We start from the raw sequence: 25554 nt of genomic DNA, 5'->3' as shown, positions 1-25554 counted from the left end.
AATTAGTATGTAAAACCAGTTTCCCATGTCACAGAAGCTAGCTTAGGTAAAATGTATGAAAGAGGAGAGTGGCCAAAGAAGAAGAAGAAACAGTCTCATCACTTCCTTCTCTGAAACTCAACCCGATTTGTTTGCTGGATCTTCAGGAAAATGGGTACGCTGCTTCGTGCTCCTAAATTAACAAACTCTCTTCTTTTCATGTCCAACACTTCTTCTTCTTTTTATTGCTATTATTCTACTACTAGTAGTAGAAGAAAAAACCCACATCAGAAACAGAATCAAAATCAATTCTTGCAATCTGTTAGAGTTTAGTGCAAGTATGGAAGCTTAAGGAATGTTTATCATGCCTTAGACCTATTTGATACAATGCTTCACATGCACCCTTTACCTTTCATTGGAGATTTTACTCTATTTTTGGGTGCGGTTGCAAGAATGAAGCATTACTCTCTACCCTTTTCTCTAATTAAACGAATGGAATCATTCAGAATCTCGCCCGATGTTTATACTCTCAATGTTTTGAATAACTGCTTCTGCAATTTGAACCGGGTGGATTTCGGGTTCTCTGTCTTGGCAACAATTTTGAAACTTGGTTATCACCCAAACTCTGTTACTCTAAACACTCTTGTCAAGGGGCTGTGTCTTCAAGGTAACATTGCTGGAGCTGTGAGGTTGGTTGCAGATATAGAGAAGAACGGGTATCAACCTAATGAAATTACTTGTGGGACGATACTAAATGGTCTGTGTAAGATTGGTGAGAATGATATGGCTGTTAGGTTGCTCAGGAAGGTAGAAGAAAAGTATTTTTGAACCCAATGTAGTGTTCTATAACACAATTATTAATAGTTTATGCAAGGATAGATTGGTAACTGAGGCTTTGAACCTTTTGCCTGAAATGAGGAGCAAAGGTATTCAACCGAATGTTGTCACTTACACGTGCTTAATTCAAGGACTGTGCAATTTCGGCCAAAGGAGGGAGGCTAATACTTTGTTGAATGAGATGTCACAAAGGAAGGTCATGCCAAATTTGCAAACCTTTAGCATATTGGTGGACACACTTTGCAAGGAAGGGATGTTGACCAAGGCAAACGAAGTTTTTACCGTGATGATTCAAAGAGGCATTGAGCCTAACACAGTCACATATAGCTCTTTGATTGATGGTTATTGTTTACAAAACAAAATGGATGATGCTATCAAAACATTTAATATGATGGTTGAGAGAGGTTGTTCACCTAATGTGTCTAGCTATAACATATTAATCAATGGATATTGCAAAAATAAAAGAATTGATGAAGCAAGAAGTCTCTTTGATGAAATGTCCAGCAAGGGAGTGGCTCCCAACGTTGTGACTTACAACACTCTTATAGGTGGGTTTTGTAAAGTGGAGAGACCCCAGGTTGCCCTAGACCTATTTCAAAAGATGCAAGCATGTGGCCAACTTCCAAATCCCCAAACCTATGCTATCTTGTTGGATGGCCTTTGTAAGAACAAAAAAATTGGGGAGGCATTGGCATTGTTTCAAGAGATGGAAGACAAAGAGTTGGACCACAATATTGTGTTTTACAACATCTTGATTGATAATATGTGCAATGCAAGGGAACTTACAACTGCAAGAGAAATCTTTAATGGTCTTCTTGCAAAAGGATTGCAACCTAATGTTAAGACTTACAATATAACGATCAAAGGATTTTGCAAAGAGGGGTTAATTGATGAAGCAAGTGAGCTGCTTGAGAAAATGGATGGGAACCATTTCTCTCCTGATGATCGCACATATAACACAATCATCCAAGGGTTATTGCAACAAAATGAGACAACAAAGGCTTTTGAACTTGTTAAGATAATGGTTGACAAAGGTTTTCAGCAAATGCAACCACTGCATCCATGGTGGTTGACTTACAATCTGCAAATTCAGGAGATAAAGCACTTCAAGAATTACTTCATTATTAAGACTTTGCCAGTCAATCTATAAGGTGTATGTATATTTGTTGGAAGTGGTTATTTACTTTTTATGAAGTGATGTTTCTTTTCATATCATTGATGTTTTTACCTTTCAAATTTTTTTATCTTTTTTTTTATTAAAAAAAAATCTGTAATTAGATAGGTTTTATTTGAAATGAAAATTTGGTTGAACCTCATAAGGAGTTATTGGATGGGAGAACTTTACTCTCTATGGAGTTGTTGTGATAGATGCATAATAGGTCCTGAGTACCATATCACACATGAACAATGCGACCAGCTCTCCTAAAATGGGAAGTGATATGTCCACAATACTTTCACAATAAATTAAAAGTGATAAGTTGTTATTAATATATCACCACTACCTATTGTATGGTGCAGCAAATTATTTATGCATGTTTTCTTATTTTTCTTATAAGCTTTATGGAGCCATGTGTACAGTGGACTGCAAATGCAATTTTATTAGTGTATCTTGGTTTGTTTATCAGCTCAGGGTGGTATGTGCTTCTTCTAGTGTTGTCGAAGTGAGAAGCAACTTAGAACAGGTAATTTTATTAGCAAAACGCAGAAGTGTGACTGCTCAAAGGTCACAAATGTCTAAGTTGGGTAGTGTTTCTAGCTGTGACCTCTTCCCCAGTTTAAAAATAGCAAAACATTGCAGAAATGGCTGATACAAGCCGTGAGATATGTGAAAGAACAGATGCCTTGGATGCTGCTAGAATCACTTCTGTTGTCATTGGAAAGGTGGTATTTTTTCAGTTCTACTTTTTGATTAAGTTGGAGCAGTATGTCATATCTAGCACCTTGTCACAAATCGAAGGTGCTAGTATGCATAATTAGTTAACAAATTTGTATGAGTTCAGCATGACATTGCTATGGAATAGTAAAATGGGCCTTAGCTGCAACTTGAGGGAGTAACTTCAATCATATTATACCAGATACTTGCTAATTTTGACAAACCTTTTTTCAACTTTTAGAATACCAATTGAAATTAAGTAAACAAATTGCGAAAACTAAATGCAAAATTCAATCTTGAGGAATGTGTTTGCCTAGAACTGTCTAAAATCCTATATTCATAAACAAATTGGGGAAAAGTAACAAGTAAGGTTTATTTTCAATGCAAAGAAAATGAAGCTTTTTGAAATACGCAAGATTAACTTAGTGATGTCATCTTTGGTCAAGTATAAGATAGATAATGAAGACCTACTATCCCATAACCATAGGTCTTGTGAAATATACAACAAGGTTTATAAATTAATTAAAGTCGTGTTATAGGTTACTGCAAAAATCATTATAATGAGATAATTATTTAGTTGTACTGATTCTGTTTTGCTGGTTGCGTTTCTTTGCTTCTTGTCACTCTGCAATTTTGTTTTTCTGAACTCCTGCTTGTTGTATACAGGGTTTAATTCCAGTATATATTTTCACTAGTGGAGCAGTAAAATTGGAGTTATTATGTAATTAGTCGCTTCAAGTTTTAAAGGAAAAACTATGCGGCTTTTACATAATTGACCATTTACGATTAATAATTCATTTAATGCATATATAAATTTTGTACTGAATTTTGTTTCATTTTTTAAGATGTTATCATAAATTGTACGTTTGTATAGACTTCATTAGTTTTAATGGGTCATCCTTAATCCTTCCAAGTATAAAACAAATTTCGTTGAGAGTTAGAATGTGGTTGTTTTTAATAAAGAAGTTGAGAGAGAGAGAGAGAGAGAGAGAGAGAGAGAGCTGAAGGTTTTGCTTAAGTTTTGGCAATTATGATTACCACATAAATATCTTTCCATCAAAAGGAATCAGTTGAATCATGCTTGTGCTTTAAAACTCAGCAGGATTTTGGCAAATGCTCAGGTTTTTGGTTTGCTAGCCTTAGTAGGTATAGTTGTTAGTACATCACTAAGCACTACTAAAAACGCGAGTTTAAGCCGCGTTTTTGAGCTGCGTTTCTTTAAAACGCAGCTCCAAGTAGCAGTTTGAGCCGTGTTTTTTTAAAACGCGGCTCCAACCTCGCTCTATAGCCGCGTTTAAAAAACGCGGCTATAGACCAAGGGTGGAGCCGCGTTCTGTTCGGCTGAGGCTGCGTTTTGCGCGAAGGTATATATTTTTTTTTAATCTTTCCCTGAGCTGCGTTTAAAAAACGCAGCTCCATCTGATATAGAGCTGCGTTTTATTGAACGCAGCTCAAATACGTTTGGAGCTGCGTTTTATTAAACGCAGCTCCACATCTGGTATAAATCCAACAAACCCTAATTTTTTTCCAACACTTGAAATTTCCCAATCCCCAATCTCAGCTCTCACTATCTCAGCTCAACCTCCCGATCCAATCTCGCCGCCGTGCTCTCCAGAGCTCTCGCCGCCGTGCTCTCAACCCACTACCAACAAACCTCACCTCTCCTCCCTCATCAAAACCCGAAAAATTTGCTGACCACTATCTGCCTGAGAAGGAACGTACGGGAAGGTGTACAAAGCTAAAGACAAAGAGAGCGGCGAAGTCGTCGCCCTCAAGAAAACCCGTCTCGAAATGGACGAAGAAGGCGTTCCCCCGACGGCGCTCCGCGAAGTCTCCTTGCTCCAAATGCTCTCCCAATCTCTCTACGTCGTCCGCCTCCTCTGCGTCGAACACTCCCTCAACAAACACGGCAAGCCGCTTCTCTACCTCGTCTTCGAGTACCTCGAAACCGATCTCAAAAAGTTCATCGACTCTCATCGCAAGTGCGCCAACCCTCGGCCCCTCCCTCCTTCCCAACCACATGAGTTTGGCATGGGTAGCACCACTGAAGCCTCTGCTTTTCAGGTTTTTACTTCTAATTTTTTTTTCTGGGTTTTAAGTAATTGAGTTCATATTTAGTGGGACTGCTTTTGGTTCTTGTTTTTTATATTCATAGAATAATGAAATAGAGTACACAATGCAATGTGGAATGTGTATATTCAATAAATAATAAAACAGTTTTTATTTTATTTTATGTTTTTAAGTTTTTAAAACAGAAAGCAGTGTAAATTTGTTATCAAACATGTTTTCAAATTTAAGAAAAATAAGGCCATTCAAAACATGGTGATTTTTTTTTCTTTGAAAAAAACTATTTTTAGATATTTATTATTATTATAATGTTTAGGAAAATCAAAAACCGACAATTTTTATATATTTTTTTAATAGCTGGCCTGATTGAACTAAAATTTCAAGTAGTTTGGGATGTGTTGCCCAATTGGTAACTGGGGTTGGTTTACTCAGGTGGTGCATATGTTCATTCGTTAGGTGACTGCAAATCCATGGGATGTGTCTCGGGTGCTAGGTGGATCATCAGGAGGCTCTGCGGCTGCTGTTTCTGCTAGGCAGTGTGTTGTGTCACTGGGAAGCGATACTGGTGGAAGTGTAAGGCAGCCAGCATCATTTTGCGGCGTTGTTGGATTGAAGCCAACGTATGGACGTGTCTCAAGATATGGACTGATGGCGTATGCGTCATCGCTTGATGTTATTGGCTGCTTTGGTTCATCAGTTGCTGATACTGGGATTCTTCTTCATGCGATTTCTGGCCATGATAGACTTGATGCCACAAGTAGTAAGCGAGTAAGGGACTCTTATACCATTGTTTTTTATGTACTCTTATGGTCTTCTGCTTACTTGCAAGGGATCCAATTATGATCTTAATTTGTAACCCCCTGATATTTTTCAAACCAGTCGCTCATGAAGAGAATTAATTGAGTTCTATGTGTAGTAAGGGATTGAATTTATGTAATTTGTCTTATTTAGTACACCTAACAGTAGTTTGGTTAGTTCCATTTGAAGATTTACCATGTATGGTGTAAGCAAGAAGCTAATCTTTTGAGTATGTGTTGTGTGTGAATGTTTTGGTTTTAAAAGAAGACTTTTTGATCTGAATGTACTCTCTCTAGCTTTTTACTTTTTACAGAGAAGACAATAAGAGATGGCTGAAGCAGTGGCTGTAGCAGTGGCCGGACATATCCTGACTGGCATTGCAAAGAAGATCGGCGAAATGTTGGGCTCTACTGCTTTCGAAGGGATTGGATCCATCTGTGCTGTCAAAGATGAGTTCCAAAAATTGAAGGGTACTCTTTCCACTATTGAAGCTGTGTTTAAAGACGCAGAGGAGAAGCAGGACAAGAACCATCAACTCAGGGACTGGCTCACAAAGCTCAGAGACGCAGTTTATGATGTGGATGACTTGCTGGCCGATTTCGAAACTGAAGATCTGCGGCGAAGGGCGATGGGGAAAATGGCAAAGAAGGTACGTACTTTCAAACTTGCTTTTAGTCTTAGACGTAAGATGGCTAAAAAAATAAAAGTGATGAGGAAGAGATTTGATGCAATAGCAAAAGATAGGATCAATTTCCAGTTGGTAGAACAAGGTCCTTCAGAGACTGTGACTAGGGAGAGGGACCAAACTTACTCACTTGTACATGAAGAAGAAGTTTTTGGGAGAAAAGATGATAAGGAGATCCTCATAAATCTACTATTGGACTCTAAAGTGGAAGAGAATGTCTCGTTCCTATCTATAGTGGGAATTGGAGGGATGGGGAAGACCACTCTTGCTCAGTATGTATACAATGACAAGAGAGTACTGGATTATTTTGACTTGCGCATGTGGGTGTGTGTCTCTGATGTCTTTGATGTAAAAACAATTGCTGAAAAGATAATTAGATGTGCAGATGTTTCGAAACATGAAAATCTTGACAAATAGAAAAAAAAAAAATTCTACTTGACTAATTAATCCAACCTAACGTGTGTGTATATTAAATTTGTTGGACTTTGATTTATTTTGAAATTAGGGATTTAGTTTACATTTGTAAATTTGATTTATTTTGTTGTTTGAGCATTAGTTTTGATGAAATAATATTAAACCAAATGGACGATGGAGAATGTCAAATAAATTATAAAAGTTTACCTTCGGATATAAATAGAAAATATATATGGACTATACAAAAAACTAATAGGGACATCCAATCAAACTTTTACTTGGTAGCTTAGTTGGGTTATTGTCATTTGGTACGTGACAATATAACTTATAAGGAATGGTGTGGTCCTGCCTATGATGGTCACAAAGCAAACTAATGGGATTTGCTTGCAATTGTCGTCTTGCCCAACTTTTTGAAGATTGGAGTAAAGTAATATGTAAAGAATATATAAAACTTTCATCTTATATATATTACCGAGCATTATAATGAAAAAAAATGTCATTGTACTGAGATTTGGACATTTATCTATAAGATAAAATGTCTCATCCAGATTTGTTTTATCTCTTTCATCGATGAATGAAAATTTTCAAATATTGGATATTTGATCGAGGTCTAGATATATCCTTACCTTTCAGCTACTTTGTGACATGCTTAATTAGGGTAGCAGCAAGTGTGCTTTGTGTCACAGTATGCTCCTGGCCACTGTGTCAACAAAAGATTTTTCAAAACCAAAAGAAAAAAGAGGGAAAAGAACTTGTTACGTTGAAGAGAACTATGTTAAAGTGAGAGCAACACCAAACTAACCTGTTGAACAAAGTAAAAGAAATCAAAATCCTGGGAAACACAAAGAACTGATAGATATTGCACTATTAGAAGCTTGATCAATATTGACCATTTGAGCTCCATGTTTGTTACTCTCTTTTCAACAACTCTTTGGGGATTGGTTTATGAGCTTTGGAATAATGAGATTGTACTAGGGTTAGGTTAAAGAGACTTTAAAGCTTTGTATTCTTTTAGCTGTACGTAGGTTTAGGCTTTATTTATAGGGAAAAAAAGGAAAGGTTAAGGTCCTTAAGGATAGAATATCCGAGACAGTATATGCTTGTAGCTTGTCGATCTTCATTATTAATTTATTGTCTTGGCTTACGTGAGTATCGTTCTCACGTTTGTTATGTCTTACCCTTTTTGTATTTGCTTTGAAGTTAATTGTTTAATAACAATGTCTATGGTATTTTCCTTCATATCCAATGCTAAAATGAAGAGCTAGCTAGGGAGGTGGAAGAGAAGCCTTAGTTTTATCGATCATCCGGTGGATAAATCATAAATGTGAATATGATGGGATGGCTTACCTCATTCATGATCTCTTACCTCTTGGGTGAAAATAAATCCAACCAACCAAAACAATACCCCATTTCATAAATGTGAATATTAGGGCTCTCTATTCTCTTAAACAAAAAAATTTGAGGCCAAAATCAATGTTAGGTGGTTAATTAAATTTTTACAAGTTTGACATAATTGTTAGGATGTGTTGTTTGTTGGGATGGTAATTCACGTGTGTACATATATGTAAATACACGCCTTTGCAAAAGTTTTTCTTTGCTTCTTTGTTTATAGTGTGGTGCTCATATACACGGGAGTTTATGATTATGTGATTGACTTTACACCTATGTACATCGTTTAAATTTCTTGAATTTTTTAATCTAGACAATTTGCATTATTCTTGCAGAATGAGATGCAAATTGTTGTAAGGTAGAGAAAGCTTGGAGAGCCAGTTGGTGACACACTACTTGGAAAAACAGTGAGTTTCAGTTCTCTTGGTTTTCTTTCACAAATTTCCTGTGATCAAAGCATCTGAGTTAATTTCTTTCTTCCTTGGTCAATGTTCCTATTTTGCATATGACTATCCAAAATTAACTGAAATTTTAATATTCTTTACTTTCTTGGCAGAACTGATCAGTACCATCAAAGCTCCAATATGTGCATTGCAGATTAGAAGTCCGGAACCTTGTTGCTGACTCAAAAACAGGTAAAGTTTAAAGAAAATTTCATTGTCAATTTAAGCATGTATACTTTGTTATGTGGGGGGGGGAAATTTTTACAGCTATAAGCTTCTATTGACCAAGACCAAGTGATTGGTCTAATTAATGGTTCTCTGCTTCATGTAATCCATAAAGTTCCGGGCTCAAATCTTCTAATCAATACCTTGGACCATTCTTTCTTGTAATTATACAATGTGTCCTACTGCACTGACTGAGATTGGTCAGCTGCTTTAAGAACCCATGACACGCACGAGAGAGAGAGAGAGAGATTGCTGTATGGACCAATGGTCCGAATAAAACATGCTTTTGACAACAACATATCTTGATTTTAAAAAACATATATGGTACTGTAGGACTAGTTATGGATATGTTTGTTGGGAACTTTTGGATATGTTTTGTTTATGTAAAAGTATCATTTATGTAATTAATATTTTGGATACTATATAGTATCAAATATATATGCAATTTGGTAATGATTTCATATATGCAATTTCTTTTGTTGGTTAGTATTGTTGCATCTGAGTACTGTGGAATTACAGGTTTTGTTTTGGGGAGTACTGTGTTGAGGAAGAAAAAAAAATATTAAAAAAAAAAAAAACTATAGCTGCGTTCAAAACGCAGCTCAAGCACGGTCTATAGCCGCGTTTTTATATAAAACGCAGCTATAGGTCCTGAACCGATGTGGACCAACAAATGCGGCTATAGGGCAAATAAAACGCGGCTATAAACGGTATTTGGGCTGCGTTTCAAACGCAGCTCTTGTGTCACCTATGGCCGCGTTTGTATTAAAAACGCGGCTATAGGTGACGCCTCTGTGGTTCTTAAAAAACGCGGCTCTAGGCTGTCTGAAACGCAGCTACAGACCACGGTTTGGGCTGCGTTTTTAAAAACGCAGCTCTAGGTCCCCGCAGGGGTCTATAGCCTCGCTACATAGGCCGTGTTTGAGAACGCAGCTCCGAAAACGCAGCTATAGCCTTTAGCTGCGTTTTTTATTGGCTATAGCTGCGTAAGACAAGTGGACTTGTTTGCCATTTTGAAACATGGATAAAATTTATGTACAAGACCAATAAAATTGACTCACATCTCTACATAGACCAATAAGACATGCAATTCAACATGCGATATTAACCAAAAAAAAAAAAAAGGCCAGTGGAACAATGCCACTTGAACAAGACAAATGCACGGTTGCTTTACTCATTTACACTTATATATATATATATATATATATATATAGATGTGGGAGGACTTTCGTCTTGGCCCCCAATTAGGTATTGTCCTCTCATGTGTAGTAGTGGTACACTCATCCTTAGACCAAAGGCTTATAAGGAATAAGTGGGAGGCGTCTCTCCCCGATGTAGGATTAGCAAATCCTTGAAGACTAAGGTTCAACGCCATTTCCAAAGAGGACAATACATGATTGGGGGCAGAGACGAAAGTCCTCCCACAAAAAGGTGCCTTTTGGGGTTTAAGGGGAAACCCCCACCTTCCTCCTTCGAACTGCCAATGAGGTCTTACGTGAAGGAGTGCACTACCACAGCATGAGGTAGTAGCTTTTGAGACTTGCTCTACTTCGCATATATAGTAGTGGTACACTCATCCTTAGGCCAAAGGCTTATAAGGCATGAGTGGGAAGCGTCTCTTCCCCCGATGTGGGATTAAGCAAATCCTTGAAGACTAAGGCTCAACGCCATTTCGAAAGAGGACAATACCTGATTGGGGGCCGAGACGAAAGTCCTCCCCCCTTCGGATTGCCAATGAGGTCTTACGTGAAGGAGTGCACTACCACAGCATGAGGTAGCAGTTTTTGAGACTTGCTCTACTTCGCATGTGTAGTAGTGGTACACTCATCCTTAGGCCAAAGGCTTATAAGACATGAGTGGGAGGCGTCTTTCCCCAATGTGAGATTGAGTAAATCCTTAAGGACTAAGACTCAACGCCATTTCCAAAGAGGACAATACCTGATTGGGGGCTGAGATGAAAGTCCTCCCACAATAGAAATTTAAATTAGAATCAATAACAATTTACCACTATAATTTGTTATGAAAATGTTGTGAAAAATGTTGTAAATGTAACATTTTTTTTTCTATTTATTTTTAGTTGTGATTGGTCCTAGTATGATATTTTTATTATTTTATTTTGACCCATAAGGACTTAATACCTCTAACAATTGTGAAAATATTGTGATAATTTATTGTTTTAATAAAGTTGAACAGGCTATATTAACAGCAAAAATAAAAATAAAAGTAAAAATACAAAAGAAAAGAAATGCCAACGGAACAGTGCCACTTGAATAAACCAAATGCATTATTCCTTTACTCATTCATACTTTTTATATATAGATATAGACTAGTTTGAGTGGCACGTGCTGCCCTTGGGACAGGAAATTTAAAATAGCATGTTCTGCCCTTGGGATGAGAAATTTAAAATAGAGTTTCTATTTGAAGAAGTATGAAACTATGTACTAAAAAAATTGTATGGAAGATTAAAACTACTAAATCAGTGTTCTTTAGGTAATAAATAGAACACCCTATATTGCCATTCCAACTTTCCAAGCATAACTACCATATAAAAAAATAAAAAATAAAACATGAAGGAAATTTTTGGGATATATATTATAATTTAGTGGGGGGAGTTTAGACATTGCACAATGGGTATTGTAAGATTCCATTAAGGTTTAACTGAGAGAGTAACAATAGGGGGTATTCAATTGTTTCCAAAATATAAAGGAGAAATTTTCTTGGTTAAAGTTTAGGGAAGAAATTGTGAACTAATCCAAACATAAAGAAATAAGTTGGTTTTTTTTAGTGAAACTATGTCGGTGTGTAAAAAACAAAACAAAAAGGCAACCTAAGAAAATTGTGCGTGAAATAGTGAATTCTGTCTCACCAAAATTGGCTAAACCAAAACCATTTAGGTACATAACATAATGTCACAATATTTTCATAATAACTTTATTTTTAGTTGTGATGGGTCTTGATTTGGTAATTAATTATTTTATTTTGACCTATAAGAAACTTATACCTAAGTAGTTGTGAAAATATTGCGATAACAACAAAATGTTGTAACATTTTCATAATACATTTATTTTCAGTTGTGATGGGTCCTGATCTAATAATTTTTTATTTTATTTTATTTTGACCCATAAAGAACTTACACTTCAACAGTTGTGAAAATATTGTAATAGCAACAAAATGTTACATTTTCACAACATTTTAAGTTGTGATGGCTCATGGTATGATATTTTATTGTTTTATTACTTGAGATGGGTCCTAGTCTAATAATTTATTATTTTATTTTATTTTATTTTGACCTATAAAAAACTTACACCTCAGCAATTGTGAAAATATTGTAATAACAACAAAATGTTACATTTTCACAATATTTTAAGTTGTGATGGCTTATGGTATGATATTTTATTGTTTTATTTTATTTTATTTTATTTTGATTTATAAGCTACTCACACCTTAGCAGTTGTTAAAATATTATGACAACAACAAAACCAACATCAACTCTCTTTCTTCATCATCAAAAAATGCAAAGAAATAATAAAAAATAAAATGCATAACAATAGTGCTTGTGTATATTTGCATATGTATTATGGTTTAAATGTATTTTCCATAATAGATGCATAAGCTAATGTGGGTGGTGTTTGGAATTGGTTGGGAAATTTTGGCATTTACGCCATTTTGCATGAGCTGATGTGAGTGCTTTAAGAAACTTATACCTTAGCAGTTGTGAAAATATTATAATAACAACAAAATGTCACATTTTAACAATACCTTTACTTTAAGTTGTGGTTAGGGGTGGCAAATGGGCGGGTTGGGTTATAAATGGGTTAGGTGTATAATTACCTATTTATCCATTTATGACCCGTTAATATATAAATTAATTATCTATTATCCGCCCAACCCATTTAATTAGTAAGCAGTGAAACATTGAGAAAAATAAATCTAATAGGACAAGAGAAATAGCACAATTAATGACCAACAGAGCACATATAATTTAAACTAAAAGGGTAAAAAGTTGATTTTTGATAAGTCCCAAGACTTCGCCACCGGTGATGGCACCACCATCGTCGTCGTCGTCGTCATCGCCGACGCTCTCCTCCGTCAATGCCTCTCTCTGCTCTCCCATGGTATTCACCCTACAGTTATTTCTGATTCTCTACATAAGGCCGCTCTCAAAGCCGTCAATGTCCTCACCGCCATGGCCGTCCTCGTCGAGCTCTCCGATCGTGAGTCTCTCATCAAGTCCGCTTCCACTTCTCTCAATAGCAAGGTCGTTAGTCAATACTCCAGTCTCCTCGCTCCACTCGCCGTTGATTTCGTTCTCTCTGTAGTTGATCCGGCGAAACCTGATATCGTCGATCTCTGAGATATCAAGATCGTGAAGAAACTCGGTGGTACCGTGGACGATTCCAAGTTTGTGAAAGGCCTTGTTTTCGACGAGAAAGTGAGTCACACTTCCGGTGGACTCACTCGTATGGAGAACGCGAAAATCGCCATCGTTTAGTTCCAGATTTCGTTGCCGAAGACCGATATTGAACAGAGTATTATGGTTTCAGATCATGCGCAAATGGATAGGAAATTGAAAGAAGATAGGCTATGTTTTGTAGTGTATGTTTGGTTGTCGAGAATGTGATCGTGTGCTATTTTTGGTTTTGTGTTTGTTATGAGTCTGTTTGGATGATGAGAAAATGTATGAATTTTTTTTTTTTTTTTATTTAACTAAGGGCTGAATGTTTTGGGTTTAAGAAGGTTATATTTTTTATTTAATTAGATTTTAGAAGGGTTTAGTGGGTTTTTGTGGGTTTATTTAAATTTAAATTTTAGATGGGTTTAGTGGTTATTGATGGATTTATCCATTTGGACCCATCTAATTAAATAACCAAATGGGTCGTTACCCATTTAACCCAAATATTCAAATGGGTTGGGTTAAGACTTATCTAAATAAGGTGGGTAATGGACGGGTTTATGGATATGGATAAAAATTGCCACCCTTAGTTGTGGGTACATCCTTGTATGACATTTCATATTTTATTTATTTATTTTTATCTATATGCAACCGACACCTTATAAATTGCAAAAATATTATAATAACATTTTCACAAGAACTTTATTTTCAATTGTGGTTGATTTCGATTTGATAGTTTATTATTCTATTTTGTCTTATTAGAAATTGGCACCTCATCAATTATGAAAATATTATGATAATTTGTTGTGTAAGTAACAAAAACACCATATTGCCATGTATAAATATTTTAAAAAGTAAAAATGGAAATAAGCTCAAAGCATATAATTTACACAACTACATTTAGATGTTTGTTTCTAAAAAAAAAAAAAAAAACATATAGATGTTAAAAAAGGAAAATGGAAAGGAGAAAAATAAAAAGAGGCCCAAGCCAGCAGGCCCAAAACACGTGAAACGCCTTTGCATTAACTATCAAGTTTTGTTTTGGTCTTAGGGTGAAATTACTTTAGGTTTTTCTCACAAGGAGACAAAATTTCACTAAACCAAAGTAATAGTCAGTAGAAGTAGAAATTATGGTATTCAGCAAAATTAGTATGTAAAACCAGTTTCCCATGTCACAGAAGGTAGCTTAGGTAGAATGTATGAAAGAGAAGAGTGGCCGAAGAAGAAGAAGAGTGTATGAAATAGCCTCATCGCTTCCTTATCTGATCTCTGCCCCGAAACTCAACCTGATTTGTTTGCTGGATCTTCAGGAAAATGGGTACGCTGCTTCGTGCTTCTAAATTAACAAACTCTCTTCTTTTCATATCCAACACTTCTTCTTATTGTTATTATTCTACTCTTACTACTACTACTACTAGTATTACTAGAAGAAAAAACCCACATCAGAAACAGAATCAAAATCAATTCTTGCAATTTGTTAGAGATCAGTGCAATTATGGAAGCTTTAGGAATGTTGATCATGCCTTAGACCTATTGGGTGCGGTTGCAAGAATGAAGCATTACTCTCTACCCTTTTCTCTAATTAAACGAATGGAATCATTCGGAATCTCGCTCGATGTTTATACTCTCAGTATTTTGATTAACTGCTTCTGCAATTTGAACCGGGTGGATTTCGGGTTCTCTGTCTTGGCAACAATTTTGAAACTTGGTTACCACCCAAACTTTGTTACTCTATCCACTCTTGTCAAGGGGCTGTGTCTTCAAGGTTGCTGGAGCTGTGAGGTTGGTTGAAGATAAGGAGAAGAACGGGTATCAACCTAACGAAATTACTTGTGGGACGATACTAAATGGTCTGTGTAAGATTGGTGAGACTGATATGGCTGTTAGGTTGCTCAGGAAGATAGAAGAAAAGTATTTTGAACCCAATGTAGTGTTCTATAACACAATTATTGACAGTTTATGCAAGGATAGATTGGTAACTGAGGCTTTGAACCTTTTGCCTGAAATGAGGAGCAAAGGTATTCAACCGAATGTTGTCACTTACACATGCTTAATTCAAGGCCTGTGCAATTTTGGCCAATGGAGGGAGGCTAATACTTTGTTGAATAAGATGACACAAAGGAAGGTCATGCCAAATTTGCAAACCTTTAGCATATTGGTGGACACACTTTGCAAGGAAGGGATGTTGACCAAGGCAAACGAAGTTTTTACCGTGATGATTCAAAGAGGCATTGAGCCTAACACAGTCACATATAGCTCTTTGATTGATGGTTATTGTTTACAAAACAAAATGGATGATGCTATCAAAATATTTAATATGATGGTTGAGAGAGGTTGTTCACCTAATGTGTTTAGCTATAACATATTAATCAATGGATATTGCAAAAATAAAAGAATTGATGAAGAAAGGATTCTCTTTGATGAAATGTCCAACAAGGGAGTGGCTCCCAACATTGTGACTTATAGCACTCTTATAGGTGGGTTTTGTCAAGTGGAGAGACCCCAAGCTGCACTAGACCTATTTCATAAGATGCAGGCATGTGGCCAACTTCCAGATCCCCAAGCCTGTGCTATCTTGTTGGATGGCCTTTGTAAGAACAAAAAAATTGGGGAGGCGTTGGCATTGTTTCAAGAGATGGAAGACAAAAAGTTGGACCGCAATATTGTGCTTTACAACATCTTGATTGACAATATATGCAATGCAAGGGAACTTACAATTGTAAGAGAAATCTTTAATGGTCTTCTTGCAAAAGGATTGCAACCTAATGTTCAGACTTACAATATAATGATCAAAGGATTTTGCAAAGAGGGGTTAATTGATGAAGCGAGAGAGCTACTAGAGAAAATGGAAGGGAACTATTTCTTTCCTAATGATCGCACATATAACACAATCATCCAAGGGTTGCTGCAACATAATGAGATAGCAAAGGCTTTGGAACTTATTAATATAATGGTTGACAAAGGTTTTTCAGCAAATGCAACCACTACATCCATGATGGTTGACTTGCTATCTGCAAATTCAGGAGATAAAGCACTTCAAGAATTACTTCATTATTAAGACTTTGCCAGTCAATTTATAAGGTGTATGTATATTTGTTGGAAGTGGTTATTTACTTTTTATGAAGTGATGTTTCTTTTCATATCATTGATGTTTTTCCCTTTCAAATTTTTTTATCTTTTTTTTTTATTAAAAAAAAAATCTGTAATTAGATAGGTTTTATTTGAAATGAAAATTTGGTTGAACCTCATAAGGAGTTATTGGATGGGAGAACTTTACTCTCTATGGAGTTGTTGTGATAGATGTAGAATAGGTCCTGGGAACCATATCACACATGAACAATCCGACCAGCTCTCCTAAAATGAGAAGTGATACGTCTACAACACTTTCACAATAAATTAGAAGTGGTAAGTTGTTATTGATATATCACCACTGCCTATTGTATGGTGCAACAAATTATTTATGCATGTTTTCTTATTTTTCTTATAAGCTTGATGGAGCCATGTGTACAGTGGACTGCAAATGCAATTTTATTAGTGTAGCTTGGTTTGTTTATCAACTCAGGGAGGTATGTGCTTCTTCTAGTGTTGTCGAAGTGAGAAGCAACTTAGAACAGGTAATTTTATTAGCAAAACGCATAAGTGTGAATGCTCAGAGGTTACAAATGTCTAAGTTGGGTAGTGTTTCTAGCTGTGACCTCTTCCCCAGTTTAAAAAATAGCAAAACATTGCAGAAATGGCTGAAACAAGCCGTGAGATATGTGAAAGAACAGATGCCATGGATGCTGCTAGAATCACTTCTGTTGTCATTGGAAAGGTGGTATTTTTTCAGTTCTACTTTTTGATTAAGTTGGAGCAATATGTCATATCTAGCACCTTGTCACAAATCGAAGATGCTAGTATACATAATTAGTTAACAAATCTGTATGAGATCAGCATGACATTGCTATGGATTAGTAAAATGGGCCTTAGCTGCAACCTGAGGGAGTAACTTCAATCGTATTATACCAGATACTTGCTAATTTTGACAAACTTTTTTTCAACTTTTAGAATACCAATTGAAATTAAGTAAATGAATTGCGAAAACTAAATGCAAAATTCAATCTTGAGGAATGTGTTTGCCTAGAACTGTCTAAAATCTTATATTGATAAACAAATTGGGGAAAAGTAACAAGTAAGGTTTATTTTCAATGCAAAGAAAATGAAGCTTTTTGAAATACACAAGGTTAACTTAGTGATGTCATCTTTGGTCAAGTATAAGATAGATAATGAAGACCTACTATCCCATAGCCATAGGTCTTGTGAAATATACAACAAGGTTTATAAATTAATTAAAGTCATGTTATAGGTTACTGCAAAAATCATTATAATGAGATAATTATTTAGTTGTACTTGTTCTGTTTTGCTGGCTGCGTTTCTTAGCTTCTTGCCACTCTGCAATTTTGTTTTTCTGAACTCCTGCTTGTTGTATACAGGGTTTAATTCCAGTATATATTTTCACTAGTGGAGCATTAAAGTTGGAGTTATTATGTTATTAGTCGCTTCAAGTTTTAAAGGAAAAACTATGCGGCTTTTACATAATTGACCATTTACGATTAATAATTCATGTAATGTATATATAAATTTTGTACTGAATTTTGTTTCATTTTTTAAGATGTTATCATAAATTGTAAGTTTGTATAGACCTCATTAGTTTTAATGGGTCATCCTTAATCCTTCCAAGTATAACACAAATTTCGTTGAGAGTTAGAATGTGGTTGTTTTTAATAAAGAAGTTGAGAGAGAGGGAGAGAGAGAGCTGAAGGTTTTGCTTAAGTTTTGGTAATTATGATTACCACATAAATATCTTTCCATCAAAAGGAATCAGTTGAATCATGCTTGTGCTTTAAAACTCAACAAGATTTTGGCAAATGCTCAGGTTTTTGGTTTGCTAGCCTTAGTAGGTATAGTTGTTAGTACATCACTAAGGCAAGTGGACTTGTTTGCCATTTTGAAACATGGATAAAATTGATGTACAAGACCAATAAAATTGACTCACGTGTCTACATAGACCAATAAGACATGTAGCTCAACATGCGATATTAACCCAAAAAAAAAAAAAAAAAAAAAGAGAGGCCAGTGGAACAATGCCACTTGAACAAACCAAATGCACGGTTGCTTTACTCATTTACACTTATATATACAAAAATTTAAATTAGAATCAATAACAATTTATCACTATAATTTGTTATAAAAATATTGTAAATGTAACATTTCTTTTTCTACTTATTTTTAGTTGTGATTGGTCCCAGTATGATATTTTTATTATTTTATTTTCACCTATAAGGACTTAATACCTCTAACAATTGTGAAAATATTGTGATAATTTGTTGTTTTAATAAAGTTGAACAGGCTATATTAACAGCAAAAAATAAAAATAAAAGTAAAAATAAAAAAGAAAAGTAATGCCAACGGAACAGTGCCACTTGAATAAACCAAATGCATTATTCCTTTACTCATTCACATTTTTTATATATAGATATAGACTAGTTTGAGTGGCAAGTGCTGCCCTTGGGACAGGAAATTTAAAATAGCACGTGCTGCCCTTGGAATGAGAAATTTAAAATAGAGTTTCTATTCGAAGAAGTATGAAACTATGTACTAAAAAAATTGTAAGTTTGGAAGATTAAAACTACTAAATCAGTGTTCTTTAGGTAATAAATAGAACACCATATATTGCCATTCCAACTTTCCAAGCATAACTACCATATAAAAAAATTAAAAATTAAACATGAAGGAAATTTTTGGGATATACATTATAATTTAGTGGGGGGAGTTTAGACATTGCACAATGGGTATTGTAAGATTCCATTAAGGTTTAACTGAGAAAGTAACAATAGGGGGTATTCGATTGTTTCCAAAATATAAAGGAAGAATTTGCTTGGTTAAAGTTTAGGGAAGAAATTGTGAACTAATCCAAACATAAAGAAATAAGTTGGATTTTTTTTAGTGAAACTATGTTAGTGTGTAAAAAACAAAACAAAAAGGCAGCCTAAGAAAATTGTGCGTGAAATAGTGAATTTTGTCTCACCAAAATTGGCTAAACCAAAAACATTTAGGTACATAACATAATGTCACAATATTTTCATAATAACTTTATTTTTAGTTGTGATGGGTCTTGATTTGGTAATTAATTATTTTATTTTGGCCTATAAGAAACTTATACCTGAGTAGTTGTGAAAATATTGCGACAACAACAAAATGTTGTAACATTTTCACAATACATTTATTTTCAGTTGTGATGGGTCTTGGTCTAATAATTTATTATTTTATTTTATTTTGACTTATAAAGAACTTACACTTCAACAGCTATGAAAATATTGTAATAACAACAAAATGTTACATTTTCACAACATTTTAAGTTGTGATGGCTCATGGTATGATATTTTATTGTTTTATTACTTGTGATGGGTCCTAGTCTAATAATTTATTATTTTATTTTATTTTGACCTATAAAGAACTCACACCTCAGCAGTTGTGAAAATATTGTAATAACAACAAAATTTTACATTTTCACAATATTTTAAGTTGTGATGGCTCATGGTATGATATTTTATTGTTTTATTTTATTTTGATCTATAAGCTACTCACACCTCAGTAGTTGTTAAGATATTATGACAACAACAAAACCAACATCAACTCTCTTTCCTCATCATCAAAAAATGCAAAGAAATAATAAAAACTAAAATGCATAACAATAGTGCTTGTGTATATTTGCCTAAGTATTATGGTTTAAATGTATTTTTCATTATATATGCATAAGCTAACGTGGGTGGTGTTTGGAATTGGTTGGGCAAATTTGGCTCTTACGCCATTTTGCATGAGCTAATGTGAGTGCTTTAAGAAACTTAGGATGAGTTTGGTTCAACTTTTTGTAAAAGTGCATAATGAAAAAATTGAGTTTTCAAAAAGTGCATAATGAAAAAGTGCATTTTCAAGAAGCTGAGTGTTTGGTAAAAGCTGTTAAAAAGTGTTTTTTTGAAAAAGCTGAGTGTTTGGCTAGCACTTATAAAAGTAGTGGTTTGAGTTATAAATTATCAAAAAGGACAATGTATATATTAGAGCATCTCCAGCAAGTTAGGCAAATTTTTGTACTGTTTGACATTTACCTTTTGCCTACCCACTTTTTTAATCTTTATTTTTTAATCAAATTTTATTTTTTCTTTTTCTATTCATTCTCAAAAATTATATTTTTCAATAAAAAGTATTACATCCACAATATTTTTTGCAATACTTTTACAAGAATCATAACAAAATCTTATATGGAAAGTTGTTACTAGTTCTAATTTGAACCCACCACTGAAATTATATTTTTACCCACCAATATTAGCTAATTACTTAAAATTTATTGTGAAAATATTGTGGTATTATTTTTAAATTGTGATTTCTTATTCTTTGTCTTTTCTTTCATCCATACGTTTCCTCTTTTTTTTTTCTCTTGCATTTTGTCCACCACACATGTATACCCATCACTAGTACATCCTCTCCTTTTTCTTTTCTTTACTTCCACTTGATTCCAGAAGCTACCCCCCCCCCCCACTCTTTCTCCAGCTCTCTCATTTTTTTTTTCTACTTAATTCCATAAATTCTCTAGCTCTCTCTATGATACGTCTCACATAATTTTGCTTGCCTTTTGGTGTCATTATCTTCAAACACACACAGACACGCATGGAGAGAAAGGAGAAATCGCTTTTACTCCACCACACCGCCACTGCTGCTCCTCTTTCTCACTACAGAGTGCATGCAACCAGGGGTCATATCGGCTTCTTTTTTTTTTTCTCGATCATTTATTGTTGTTCTAATTTTTCTTTTCTTTTCTTGATCTGCTGTTGTTGTTGTTTTGATTTTAAATTTGTTGTTTAAATTATATCAGTTTTATGAGAGACAGAATTTTTTTTGCTTTTATTGTTGTGATTTGATTCATTTTAAGATTATGTTTTTGAGTTTGTATTTTGATTATGCTTGAGTTTGTATTTCTCAGATCAGATTAGACAGAAATAATTTTTTTTTTTTTAAATACAGATCAATGCGCGTTGAAGAAGACGAAAGAAAGAAGAAGAAGAGGAAGAAGATTCAACGAATGACAGAGCAGAGAGAATTACCACGGAGAGGGCAGAGCAAAGAGAAGAGATGAGAGTCGTGAGAGTGAGCTTTAGGGAAAAGGGAGAGCAGAGAGATGAGATGAGAGGCGTGAGAGTGAGCTTCAGGCGTGAGAACTGATGAGGACTTTTTATCAGAGTAATTTGGTAATTGATTAACCAGCCCAACGGATAGTTCCAACGTGCATGCGCCTTTTGTTTTATGGACCTCTAACGCTCCATAAGTTTTGCGCGTTTTTAGCCTTGGCCCAAAATGCAACTTTTTCCAAAAAGTTGCGTTTTGGGCTGAACCAAATGCACAAGTTGCTCTAGCTTTTACAAAAACGTGCGTTTCAGCTCCTAAAAGCTGAAACAAAAGCACACTTATACTTTAGTAGTTGTGAAAATATTATAACAACAACAAAACGTCACATTTTAACAATACCTTTAATTTAAGTTGTGGTACATCCTTGTATGACATTTCATATTTTATTTATTTATTTTTATCTATAAGCAACTGACACCATATAAATTGTAAAAATATTATAATAACACCAAAAATGCTATAAAATTTTCACAAGAACTTTATTTTCAATTGTGGTTGGTTTCGGTTTGACAGTTTATTATTTTATTTTGTCTTATAAGGAATTGACACCTCATCAATTATGAAAATATTATAACAATTTGTTGTGTTGGTAACAAAAGCACTATATTACCACGTATAAATATTTTAAAAAGTAAAAATGGAAATAAGCTCAAAGCATGATTTACGCAACTACATATTGATGTTAAAAACAAGGTTTTGAAACCCGGACCGGACCGTATGGGCCGACCAGAAAAACCTCGAACCATTCATTTTTGCAGTTCTTTTAGCTTCAAGAACCGTTCTATGTGCAAAAAGTAGGGACCCGTGCGAATTGTGGTCGGACCTCACGATTTTGAGAACCGTGATCAGACCGCTTCTCACGGTTCCCTACTTCCCTTTGAATTTGAACTAAAAAAAAAAAAAAAACATTATCTACAAGCTTACAGAAGTAGATCTCCATTATTGTAGCTTCAAACATGCTGTTAGACGTTGAGACTTGAGATCACATCATAGTTTCTTCTCATTCTTCTTCTCTATATCGCTCTCTCTTGTTCTTTCTCTGTCTCAGTATTCTTCATTTTCTCTTTCTCTCTTGTTATTTCTACGTTTTTGCCTTCTCTGTCTTCCTCTCTTCTCTTGTTATTTCTTGTTTTTGCCTTCTCATTTACTCAACCTGATTGTCACCCACAGGCTATATTCTTGGGCTTTGATTTTAAATTTTTAATCCGGTGGACAAAACAATTTTTTCCTTTCACACTCTTCTAGGCTTCTAGCTTTAGTTTATATTTTATTTTTAAAATTTCATAGGGGAATGGGTAAAGTACCAAAGCCTTGGGTCTCTCAACAAAAGTTATTGGGAGACAAACTAGTAACCAAACGGAACTATTTGGAACTATTTTAGGTAATTTGGAACTATTTGACTATTTCATGGGGAATGTCTATTAACTTTTTTTTTTCAATTAATTTTATGGGAAATGTCTATTAACTTTTATATTGGGTTCCATAAAAATAAAATAAAAAAGTTTATTGGATTGAATAGTCAAATATTTGGAACTATTTTTCAAAAATATATATATATATATATATGGTACTATTTTAGGTAATTTTTCAATTTTTATTAATTTAATATATTAATTTATATTTTAATTAATTATTAAATTAATTATGACGTCATCACGGTTCGACCTTGATTCGATCTTAAAAACCTTGAATCTTTCCTTTTTACGGTTCATTGAACGATCCAGGTCTGAAAATCTTGGTTAAAAATGGAAAATGGAAAAGGGAAAAATAAAAAGAGGCCCAGGCCAGCAGGCCCAACACACGTGAAACGCCTCTGCATTAACTATCAAGTTTTGTTTTGGTCTGGGTGAAATTACTTTAGGTTTTTCGCAACAACACGCACTGTTTTGCTCACAAGGAGACAAAAATTCACTAAACCAAAGTAATAGTCAGAAGTAAAACCAGTTTCCCATGTCACAGAAGGTAGCTTAGGTAGAATGTATGAAAGAGGAGAGTGGCCGTAGAAGAAGAAGAGTGTATGAAACAGTCTCATCGCTTCCTTCTCTGATCTCTGCCCCGAAACTCAACCCGATTTGTTTGCTGGATCTTCAGGAAAATGGGTACGCTGCTTCGTGCTTCTAAATTAACAAACTCTCTTCTTTTCATATCCAACACTTCTTCTTCTTATTGTTATTATTCTACTCTTACTACTATTACTGCTACTATTACTAGAAGAAAAAACCCACATCAGAAACAGAATCAAAATCAATTCTTGCAATCTGTTAGAGATAAGTGCAAGTCTGGAAGCTTAAGGAATGTTGATCATGCCTTAGACCTGTTTGATACAATGCTTCACATGCACCCTTTGCCTTCTGTTGTCGATTTTAATCATTTGTTAGCTACCATTCCAAGAATGAAGCATTACACTCTACCCATTTCTCTAATTAAACGAATGGAATTATTCGGAATCTCTCCCAATGTTTATACTCTCAGTATTTTGATTAACTGCTTCTGCCATTTGAACCGAGTGGATTTTGGGTTCTCTGTCTTGGCAACGATTTTGAAACTTGGTTATAACCCAAACTCTGTTATTCTAACCACTCTTGTCAAGGGGCTGTGTCTTCAAGGTAACATTGCTGGAGCTGTGAGGTTGGTTGAAGATATGAAGAAGAACGGGTATCAACTTGATGAAATTACTTGTGGGACAATACTAAATGGTCTGTGTAAGATTGGTGAGACTGATGTGGCTATTAGGTTGCTCAGGAAGATAGAAAAAACATATTTTGAACCCAATGTAGTGTTCTATAACACAATTATTGACAGTTTATGCAAGGATAGATCGGTAACTAAGGCTTTGAACCTTTTGTCTGAAATGAGGAGCAAAGGTATTCAACCGAATGTTGTCACTTACATGTGCTTAATTCAAGGCCTGTGCAATTTCGGCCGATGGAGGGAGGCTAATACTTTGTTGAATGAGATGACACAAAGGAGGGTCATGCCAAATTTGCAAACCTTTAGCATATTGGTGGACACACTTTGCAAAGAAGGGATGTTGACTGAGGCAAACAAAGTTTTTACCGTGATGATTCAAAGAGGCATTGAGCCTAACACAGTCACATATAGCTCTTTGATTGATGGTTATTGTTTACAAAACAAAATAGATGATGCTATCAAAACATTTAATATGATGGTTGAGAGAGGTTGTTCACCTAATGTGTTTAGCTATAACATATTAATCAATGGATGAAGCAAGGAGTCTCTTTGATGAAATGTCCAACAAGGGAGTGGCTCCCAACGTTGTGACTTACAGCACTCTTATAGGTGGGTTTTGTCAAGTGGAGAGACCCCAGGCTGCACTAGACCTATTTCAAAAGATGCAAGCATGTGGCCAACTTCCAAATCCCCAAGCCTATGCTATCTTGTTGGATGGCCTTTGTAAGAACAAAAAAATTGGGGAGGCGTTGGCATTGTTTCAAGAGATGGAAGACAAAGAGTTGGACCACAATATTGTGTTTTACAACATCTTGATTGACAGTATGTGCAATGCAAGGGAACTTGCAAACTGCAAGAGAAATCTTTAATTGTCTTCTTGCAAAAGGATTGCAACCTGATGTTAAGACTTACACTATAATGATCAAAGGGTTTTGTAAAGAGGGGTTAATTGATAAAGTGAGTGAGCTGCTAGAGAAAATGGATGGGAACCATTTCTCTCCTGATGATTGCACATATAACACAATCATCCAAGGGTTGCTACAACAAAATGAGACAGCAAAGGCTTTGGAACTTGTTAAGATAATGGTTGACAAAGGTTTTTCAGCAAATACAACCACTGCATCCATGGTAGTTGACTTGCTATCTGCAAATCCAAGAGATAAAGCACTTCAAGAATTACTTCAATAACTTGTGTGAAGGCTTTTAATTTTACAACATCAAGAACAACTTTCATCATTTATTGCTTTGCTAGACGAGCCATAAAGAGTATGTATATTTATTGGAAGCTGTGATTTACTTTTTATGAATTGGTGTTTCTTTTCATGTCATTGAAGGTTTTTTTTTTCTTCCTTTCCAATTACCTTGTACACTTTGTTTTTGTTTTTATCTTTTTATATCTTTTTAAAAACTTGACAGCTGAAAAGTTGTCACAAGGTATTGTTTTTGTAAATTATAGAGTTTGGGACTCTTGTATGCCTTTCGGCATTTCAAATTAAAATTTTCTTTTGGATGAAATAAAATTTATGAATTGTCTGTTTAA

The 25554-nt window shown here is 35.0% G+C and overlaps 2 protein-coding genes across 6 annotated transcripts; both read left to right on the top strand.

Moving 5' to 3' along the window:
* Nucleotides 1–471: 471 nt before the first annotated feature.
* Nucleotides 472–25554, top strand: LOC126716537 (pentatricopeptide repeat-containing protein At1g12775, mitochondrial-like). Its single transcript, XM_050417348.1, has 3 exons — nucleotides 472–786; nucleotides 854–1364; nucleotides 24624–25554. Exons 1-3 carry the CDS (start codon nucleotides 472–474, stop codon nucleotides 24881–24883), a joined length of 1086 nt encoding a protein of 361 aa, XP_050273305.1. The 3' UTR covers nucleotides 24884–25554.
* On the top strand, nucleotides 4109–9171 carry LOC126716720 (glutamyl-tRNA(Gln) amidotransferase subunit A, chloroplastic/mitochondrial-like). Of its 5 annotated transcripts, XM_050417668.1 has the most exons (5): nucleotides 4159–4753; nucleotides 5213–5524; nucleotides 5851–6203; nucleotides 8378–8449; nucleotides 8599–9171. In XM_050417668.1, exons 1-3 carry the CDS (start codon nucleotides 4481–4483, stop codon nucleotides 5902–5904), a joined length of 639 nt encoding a protein of 212 aa, XP_050273625.1. In that variant the 5' UTR covers nucleotides 4159–4480; the 3' UTR covers nucleotides 5905–6203; nucleotides 8378–8449; nucleotides 8599–9171. The 5 variants fall into 5 exon arrangements, 4 of the variants coding, with proteins under 4 accessions (XP_050273625.1, XP_050273624.1, XP_050273626.1 ...); XR_007652243.1 differs by having other exon boundaries at nucleotides 4109–4753; nucleotides 5189–5524; nucleotides 5851–8449; XM_050417667.1 differs by having other exon boundaries at nucleotides 5851–8449.

This window comes from Quercus robur, chromosome 3 (genome assembly GCF_932294415.1).
Source record: "Quercus robur chromosome 3, dhQueRobu3.1, whole genome shotgun sequence".
NCBI classification, from domain to species: Eukaryota; Viridiplantae; Streptophyta; class Magnoliopsida; order Fagales; family Fagaceae; genus Quercus; species Quercus robur.
This window is presented reverse-complemented; position numbering and strand designations above follow the sequence as displayed.